This window comes from Olea europaea, chromosome 12, assembly GCF_002742605.1.
Source record: "Olea europaea var. sylvestris chromosome 12, O_europaea_v1, whole genome shotgun sequence".
Lineage (NCBI taxonomy): Eukaryota > Viridiplantae > Streptophyta > Magnoliopsida > Lamiales > Oleaceae > Olea > Olea europaea.
This window is the reverse complement of record NC_036248.1, coordinates 30,442,810-30,452,264: the sequence shown is the minus strand read 5'-3', so window position 1 is coordinate 30,452,264 and position 9,455 is coordinate 30,442,810. Positions and strand designations below refer to the sequence as shown.

Sequence of the window (9,455 nt, the reverse complement as noted above, 5' to 3'; positions counted from 1 at the left end):
ATATTGACGTGCTCGAACCAAAAAAATCATGGAACCAAAACATGATTTTGAGGGATTAAGAGAGAAAAATTGTGAGATTATGGTAGAAAGAGATAAAGTTTAGAGAGAAAAATAGGAAAAATGTACGTGCATGTTTGCGGCGGATGTTATACATGAAAACTAGATGGCCCCTATCAATGACTTTTTAGGATAAACGTCAATAGTTCACTAAATATACAATGACAAACATGTTGTCTCTTTTTCTCTTCCTTATGTTGTCTCTTTTTCTCTTCCTTTTTCTTATCCCGTCTTACTTAGTTTAATGGAATCGATAGTCTCAATTGCCTTTTTGATTTTCATTAGTGTAATTCACTAGGCTCTTGACTAAATTTTCTCGATTTAGAGTTTTGTGAACCAACATTAATGGAGCACATCGTTTTCACTAGATTGATAGAATCAATGATACTATCAATAGTTTTTTTATATTTTAATTGGCTAGGCTCTTGACTTATATTCCATTTGGAAAATAATCCGTCTATATGAAGAAAGGAGGTTCTTCAATTCATATTCAATAGTGAAATATACAACTCTATTAATAGTACAATATTGAGAAGAAGAAAAGGAAAAGAATCTCCTAATTTAGGAGAAGAAAGAGGAACTTCCTAATTTATCTAAGTGACTACCAATAGAAGGAAAGAACTAGACTAAATATAGCACTAAGTATCAATCCACTAATACACACGTTTTCTACACTCCTCCCTCAAGTTGGATGGTAAATGTTGACAATTTCCAATTTGTGGTCAAAATCAGCAAAACTTTGCATAGATAGTCCTTCGGTGAATATGTCAAAATTTGTTCTCTAGTAGGGATGTAGGTCATCCAAATGATTTCATCTTCAACATTTTTTTTGATGAAATGTCTATCCACTTCTACATGTTTGGTTCGATCATGTTAAACGTGATTAAGGGAAATGTTTATTGCAGCTTTGTTATCACAGTAGAGCTTCATTGAAAGTTTTACCGTGGCCCATAATTCTTCCAAAAGCTTCTTCAACCATAGTCATTTGTATATCCCTTGTGCAACTGCTCTAAATTCAGTTTAGGCACTACTTCTCGCCACTACATTTTGCTTTTTACTCCTCTAGGTTACAAAGTTTCTCCATACAAAGGTACAATAATCAGTAGTTGATCTTCTATCGTCTGTTGAACCTATCCAATCCGCATCCGTGAAGACTTTTACTTTCTTGTTTTCATTCTTCTTGAAGAACAATCCTTTTTTAAGTGTCCCTTTAAGACATCTGAGGATTCTATATACTGCTTTCATATGAATATGTTTTGGTGAGTGCATATGTTGGTTTACCACATTTACCGAAAAGCCAATGTTGGGTCTAGTGTGGGATAGATCAATTTTCTGACAAGTCTCTAATGTTTGTCCTTCTGAACGGGGTCTCCATCATCTACTATTTTCCTTCTTGTATCAATAGGTATGTCACTTGGTTAACATCCCAGCATGTCTGTTTCTGTTAGGAGATCATGAATGTATTTTCGTTGCGAGACGCTGATACCCTTTTTTGATCTTACCACTTCCATCCCTAAGAAATACCAGATTTGTCCAAGATCTTTTACTTCAAATTCTGTTGCTAGACATTTCTTGAATATTCCCATCTCGCTTATATTGTCTCCCATTAGGATTATGCGATCTACATATACGATTAAAATGGTCTTTGTTCCATTTTTTGAATGTTGGAAAAACATGGTATAATCTGATATTCCCTGTTGATAACCTTGGTCTTTCAACACCTTTACAAATCTATCAAACCAGGCCTGGGTGACTGTTTGAGGCCATACAATGATTTCTTAAGTTTACACACCTAAGTCTCCTCACCCCCTTTTTCAAATCTTGGTGGTAAGAGACATAAAGGCTTATTTTTCTAGTTCCCCATTGAGAAATGCATTTTTAATGTCAAGTTGTTATAGAGGCCAATCCAAATTAGCTGCTAAAGACAAAAACTCTGATGGTATTTAGTTTGGCTTCTAGTACAAATGTAGAGGTGTAGTCAATACCATATGTTTGAGTGCATCCTTTTGCAACCAGCTGAGTTGAGGCCAATCCAAATTTGAGTGTATCCTTTTGCAACCAGTTGAGCCCAATCCAAATTAGCTGCTAAGGACAAAAACTCTGATGGTATTTAGTTTGGCTACTGGTGCAAATGTCTCTATGTAGTCAATACCATATGTTTAAAGGTATCCTTTTGCAACCAGCTGAGCTTTATATCATTTTATTGTTTCATCTGCTTTATACTTTAGATTGAAGACCCATTACATCCTATAGGTTTTTTCCTCTCAATAGATCCATCACATCCCAAGTTTCATTTTTCTCCGATGCCCACATTTCCTCCATCACTACTTCTCTCCATTTGGGAATTTTCAAAGCTTCTTGAACGCTCCTTAGAATTTCAGTACTGTCAAGATTGGATGTAAAAGTGCGGAACCCTGTATATAGAGTATTATAAGATATGAATTTTAAGATAGGGTGGAAAGTACATTACCGAGTTTGTTTTCTGAGTGCAATAGATAGATCGGTATCTGAAGATTCAAATTCATGGGAATCTGGAGCTAGGTCTGAAGCTATCATCGGTTCTGATTCTTTTGGCACTTCAAGTGTGAGATTCTCCTAATACCTTGATTTTAGCTTCCGTGAGTGAACTGGCATCTCCGTGTCATTTTGTACTCCTAAATCTCCCCATTAGTTCATATTTTCCTCTATATATGGCATATTAGGTTTTGAAGGTGAGATTTCGATGTTCTTTGGGGATGAGATTTCGATATTCCTAGGGCAGGTATTAAGATTTAAGAACCTATCTTCACTAGGCTTCTCTCCCTGAAGAGAAGTTTTTGTGAAGGTGTCTTTTCAAAAAACGTGACATCCAGACTAACATATGTTTTCCGTGTTGATGGATCATAGCATTTGTAACATTTCTAAGTGGGCGAGTATCCAATGAAGACATTTAAAGGCACAGGGATCAAGTTTTCCTCGATTATGGGAATGACTGTGAGCAAAGGCAATTCAACCAAACACCTTAGAGGGATATGTTAGGAATTAGACGAGAATGGGGAAAAGAATTCTTGAGTTTTTGCATAGGTGATTCGAGGGAAAGTATGCGACTAGGCATTCGGTTGATAAGAGATGTTGATGTTAAGACAGCATCCCTCAAAATATCTTTGGCATATTTGGAGTGAACATTATGGTATGGGTAACTTCAAGTATGTGTCGATTTTCTCGTTCGGCAATCCCATTTTGCTAGGGAGTCTCGACGCATGAGTTTGGTGGACAATCCCATGTTCTTGCAGATAATCTCGTAGGGAGGTATTGAAGTATTCAGTTATATTATCAGTACGTAGGATCCGAATTTGTGTTTGAATCATTTTGTGAATTTTGATGAATATGGAAAGTACGTCGGGTTTTCTTTTATTTGATAGACCTAACATACTCGATTGTGATCATCTATAAATGTGACGAACCATTTTGTGTGAGTGCGATTAGGAATCCGTGAGGCACCCCATAGATCGTTGTGAATTATGGTAAATAGTTTTGATGGCTTATATGTGGACTTTGGATAAATAGTGCGGTAATATTTTGCAAATTCACAAATTTCACATTGAAAATCAACAATGGTTTTATTCAAGAAGATAGAAGGAAAGGCATGTTTTAAATATTGCAAGTTCGGGTGGCCTAGTCTATAATGCTATAACAGAACATCAATATCCCTAGAGGCCAACATAGAATTACAAGTTTCAGTTTAACATTTACCCACTTCAGTTTCTTCAAAATAGTGGAGTTCCTCACACCCTTTAGCACTGCCAATCGTCGTCCCCGATGATATATCTTGAAAAACACAATGAAAATGAGAAAAATGAACAAAGCAATTTGAGCCTCTAGTTAATTAGCTAACAGACAATAATTTGCATGACAAATTTGGAACATGAAGAATAGATTTTAGAGTTACAGACCCGAAAATACGAATACTCATTTTTCCTGCCACAAATGAGAGTGATTCGTCAGCAATCTTAACTTTTATATTTCCTACACATGGTGATTATGAGGTTAATAGATGATAAGCATTCGTCATTTGATCAGATGCACCCTAGTCAATGATCCGAGGAGTTTTATATCTTGATGAGATATTTAGGGCTTTTAGGAAACTATCATTGTAGGTTAATGAGCTTGAAGAACTGTGTGTAGACGAGTGACGATGTTTGAACACTTGAGAAAATTTGAGTTACTCTAACTGCTCAAGGTTGAATGCTCCACTTTTCACTTAAATTTTCTCGTTTGGTCAATCAAAGCTTGATAATCGCGATTCTTAGTGTTCTGTCTTGGCTTCTAGTTAGTGGGCTTCCCATGTTTATCCCAACATGTGTCCTTATGTCCTAGCTCACGACAGTATTCACACCAAAGACATCCCTTTTGTTGCCTTTGGCTCAGCCCATGTCCAAAGTTTGAAGAAAGTGCTACAATTTCATATTCACTTCTACTAGGTCCAAGTTTAGAGATCCTGTAGGCCCAAAATTGCTTGACCCGGATCCAGCTTTAAAGAGTTCGTCTTTTACCAGCCCATTACCACTATTATTTGGGCTGAAGTGTGGAAGAAAATCAGAGCATAGCCCAAATTCTCCTCTAGCTCCCTTCGACAGAAGCACATCTTCAATGTCTCTATTCGGCCCCTCAGTCATCATCACTTTCCGACAGTTCTCTTCCCGCCCCATTACCCATTTAAGGCGAAGCGGGGCGGGGAAGGGCCTTTACCATTTATGTACCCCTTTTTTAAGTTTTTGATAATTCATTTTATTGCCCACATTCATTAAAGTGAGACAATAACATAGTTATTAAATTTTTAATTTATTTATTTATTTTTAAAAGTTAAATTATTCAAATATATTTGATAAACTAAAGTTTCTATTGTTCATCATATTTCTTAGATACCCTTAGTTGCCATATTCTATTAGAATTTCCGCCCAAAGCCCGCAGTGAATACCCGATTAAGCGGGTATCAAGTTTGGCGAGTTTTTTTTGCCATCCCTATTCTTCCCTAGACGAGGGTAATGATCATCGACTCAATATTTTGCCTCTAACATTGTCTAGATCCCGATTAAGGACGGCGAGAAATTCATAAACTTATTCATTTTCGAGTTTTTTCTTATACTTAACATTGTAGCCTGAACATTCCCACTCTTCTTCATAGCTAAGGTCGAGTTCTTGCCAAAGGGTGGTCATCTCCGGTTAATACTCAGTAACCTCCCTTTCTCCCTATTTGGCTTGCCAAAATCATGTTTTAATTTCAAAAATCGGGGATAGGTTTTCAGGGTTCCAATACACTTCTTACACAGCATCCCAAATGTCCTTTGCGGTTGGGAAGAAAAGACACATTTTCCCAATAAATGGCTACGTAGAATTTACCAGCCAAGCCATGACCATAGAATTTTCTCATTTCCATCTCGACAATTTGGTAGCGTCTGTAGGCTTCTTCCGGTCAAATAACCAATTTTTCCCTTGCCTTCATTTACTAATTTCACTGATTGAGTTGATCCCCTAAAATTCCTCCCATTCAACTATTCTACTGTAAGTTGAAAGGAGGTATTTTCCACTCCATGAGAACTTATTGCAAAGTTAATCTCCGTCTCGCCGTGAGATGACTCTGATGTTGTGAAGCTTTTACTGTAGACGGGATTTTCCATCATTAATTGCTATGTTTAGAGTAACCTGGGTGCTCTGATACCATGAAGAAAGGAAGTTCTTCAATTCATATACAATAGTGAAATATAAAGGCCTATTAATAGTACAATGTTGAGAAGAAAAGGAAAAGAATCTCCTAATTTAGGAGAAAGAAAGAGAAACTTCCTAATTTATCTAACTACCAATAGAAGGAAAGAACTAAACTAAATATAGTACAAAGTACAAACCCAATTAATCACTAATACACACGATTTTTACACTATAAATTGTCAACCATTTTCAACCACACATTTTAGTGTACCCACAAATATTATTCACTTATCCATCATTCATTTCTATCTATTTATAAATCTACGATAGTTTTGGGAGTTTTGTAAAGCAAAATTAACCTAGCATGTCATTTTCCTGCCAAAACTGACATCACTTATGAAGTGTAATACAGGTTTTTGGACACATTCATGACACTGAACCCCGCCAATAAACATTACTATCATTTCGTATTCATCACTTTCTCTTGTGCCAAGAAAAGACGCACAAATCTTGCAATTTTTTACTTGTCAAGCTTATATAAGCATGTTTGGGTGTTAATTATTTTTCAATTATAAGTAAACAGAAAAAAGTATGCTAATTCCACGACCCATTTTTGTGTTATGGATTTTAACATAAACTTACCTTGGTACAGAGAACAATACAAGTCCTCGACTAGGTTTTATAATTAACATGCTTATGCTTACATAAAATGGTAAATCTTTTGAGACCATCAACGTTTAAATTTAGCCTCCATTTGTTTCTCATTATTTGTCCATTAAAATGAAAAATATGACCGTTATCCATCACATCAAGTCATCATATTTGACTTTCCATCTCTTGTATGGAACCCGTAACAACTATATTTTTCATTCTTATTTTTACATTAATATGTACCAACCGGGGCCTTAATTGCTCGTTTTAACTCCGAAAAAACTGCCAGTTTGTCCTCTTTAAACTTCAAATGTGAGACTTTCATTTTCTTGTCAATTATTTTTCCATATATTATATTTATTCTTCACTCTTTTATGGAAAAAACTCATCTAGTCAACAAATAAATGTTAAAACTATTTGAAAATTTTAGATATATAAACCAAAATATCAGTGCTAATCTCTTAGTTATTCATAAAGGGAAAGATATTTTCCTAAATTTCTTTCTTTTCCTAACAATTATCTTTAACAAAATTGTTAGGGAAGGTGATTATGCCTAAGGCCTAGCTTTATATTGAAGATTTTTTGCTTAGACCTCGAGCTAAAAACATGAATTTGAACTTTTAAATATCACTAAATCTGTGTTTATATATTCTTATCATGAATATAAAAGTTGATGAAATCTTTTGGTATAAATAAACTTTTTTATTTCTCTAAAAAAGAAAAAAAATGAATAAAAAGCACAAATATATGATCACATTCCCTCATTAGATTATTACCTAAATGACATGAAATTCTAATTATTTTGTTCTGGATGCAGTTCAAAGCCTTGTCTTCGACTACCAAAACACATTAATGACGATACTGGTACTCGGTGATAAACAAGGTCGAATGCCAGAGAAAAGAGAAAGAAGACAGATCTCCTAGGCAACTCGACTAGAAGGGAAAGGGCTTGCCTATGAATACTAATACTCATCCAGAACCTCTCTCCAAGACAATGTCAAGATCATTTCAAGAAGAACCTGAGTTACTTTAGACCATGATCGAAGACAATTGTGGACCATTTTTACTTATCGTACATAAGATTTTAACTTCTTTTACTTAGTTAATATTTTTCATCATTGTCTTTCCCAAAAATCACGTAATTTAGCGCTTTTCCATATGGATGTTAGAGAGAGAGAGAGTTAACCAGCTGTTGTAAACGCAACCAGAAATTCCTCCAGTTCTTTCCATGGCATTCCTCCATCTCTTCACTTTCTCTACTCCACACTTTGCCTCCAAACCCTCAATAGCTTCCTTAAATGGCCCTTTCTGCCTCCTCACGTCCGACGGGTCTACTTGGAAGAACACGGGGAGCAACAATTTCCTTAACTCGCAAATTCTGGCCAGCTCCTCCAGGCACCGCTGCGAGGATGCATAATTCGGCGAGATAACAGCAACAACCGCCGCCGAGTCCTCCATCGCTTCGAGCGAACTCGGAGATATCTCATCGCCCCGATTCATTCCATCGTTGTCTCTAAACACTCGGATCTCATTGGAGAAGAGAGAGTCGTAGAGAAGATCGGTGAAGTTATTCCCGGTGCCTTCGCCTCGGAAGCTCAGAAACACGTCCCATTTTAGCCGGAACGCTGCCGCCGGAGTTGATTCTGAAACGTAGTCACTTTCCTCCATTTCTTCCTCTCTACCGTCTGCTAGTTCTCGCTGTCTGATTGTCAGTGCTAGTTTCCAAAATTGGGGAGACCAAGTCAACGTCGTTCAAACTTTGGGTCTAACTTACGGCTTGTTTGGGAGTAATTTTTTTCTTCAAAAAATTAATTTTTTGATTGTTATTTTACTATTTCAGTAGTCATATTTGACTTCTTCTCTCACATATAGACCCCACTTTTCTCCTAACTGTCAAAAAATCAATTCTCAAAATCACTCCCAAACAGGTTCTTAGTCATGTTTGATGAGATTTTTCTTTTTCATGTAAATTTAAAGGTCCATTTTATTGCAATAATGAAATTTTGGGGTGAAAAAAAAATTTGGAAATTGAATTGCATAGACTTATTATACTGAAAATTGTCAGTCAAATATATTTGATTGGTATAATTTTTCACCTGAAAAATGTTGAAATTTTAGATCTTTTAGTATTCGTTTGACTTTATTTTTTATGAAAATTATCAATTAAAATAATAGAATTTGTTTCCATTGCCTAAAAAAAAATTGAAATTGATTTCCCACACCAAAACAAGGAACAAGGAGTCACATGTGGAGGGAAAATTCTTGCAATCAAACAAAGAAAAAGGTGAGAAAATATTCATAGAAAATTCCTTGTATCAAACGGGCCTTAAAACTTTTCCATATTTTTTTATGTAACATCCCAAAATTTGTATCCCCAAAGTTACTAAAATAATTTATTTATTCATTATAAAAATTGATTGATACATTGTAATACCAAGAAACTGAAGAAATTCGCAGAATAAAATAAGTTGTTTTATTGTTTCATAGTATGTCAAATAAATTCAATTCACTAATGAAATATAAATCCATCAATTTTCAAAAGAAAATTCTGATTGCAAAATAATTTTAAACTAAATGCTAAATATTGAAAAAAAAAATATTCTTGATCCAGCGACATACACTCTGTTAACAGTCTCAACCGTCAACTCCAATCAATCAAGTATCTGAAAATATTTTAAATATGGAATAAACATATGAATATACTCAATATAGATTTCATACTAGTATTTTCACAAATTAATGTAAGAATCAAGTAAAATACACAGATAACATAATTTTTCGGGTGGGATGGAAACTTGACCATCCCATTCTTACTTGGATCATATCTATTTTCAATCTCCACTTAGAATATTTATCCTTACAATTGATTTATATGTAGATCTATATAATAATAGTCGATAGTATTACTCATAAGATCATTCTTGAATTTAGATCACATAATAGCATATAAAATACTTAAACATAAAACATGAAAAAGTGAAAAACACAAAACCACTTGGAATTTAGGGAAATTCATACCTTATTCGTTAAATTTCTTGCATACTTTAACTATTTAGAACTGA

At 35.0% G+C, this 9,455-nt stretch overlaps 1 protein-coding gene across 1 annotated transcript; it reads right to left on the bottom strand.

Annotated features, from left to right (window-relative positions):
* Positions 1-261: 261 nt before the first annotated feature.
* On the bottom strand, positions 262-8,116 carry LOC111406375 (toll/interleukin-1 receptor-like protein). The gene is made up of 2 exons (XM_023035804.1): positions 7,580-8,116; positions 262-3,864 (listed from the first exon to the last, which is right to left on the bottom strand). Coding segments are annotated over exons 1-2 (483 nt in total). The 5' UTR covers positions 8,062-8,116; the 3' UTR covers positions 262-3,863.
* Between the last annotated feature and the right edge of the window lie 1,339 nt (positions 8,117-9,455).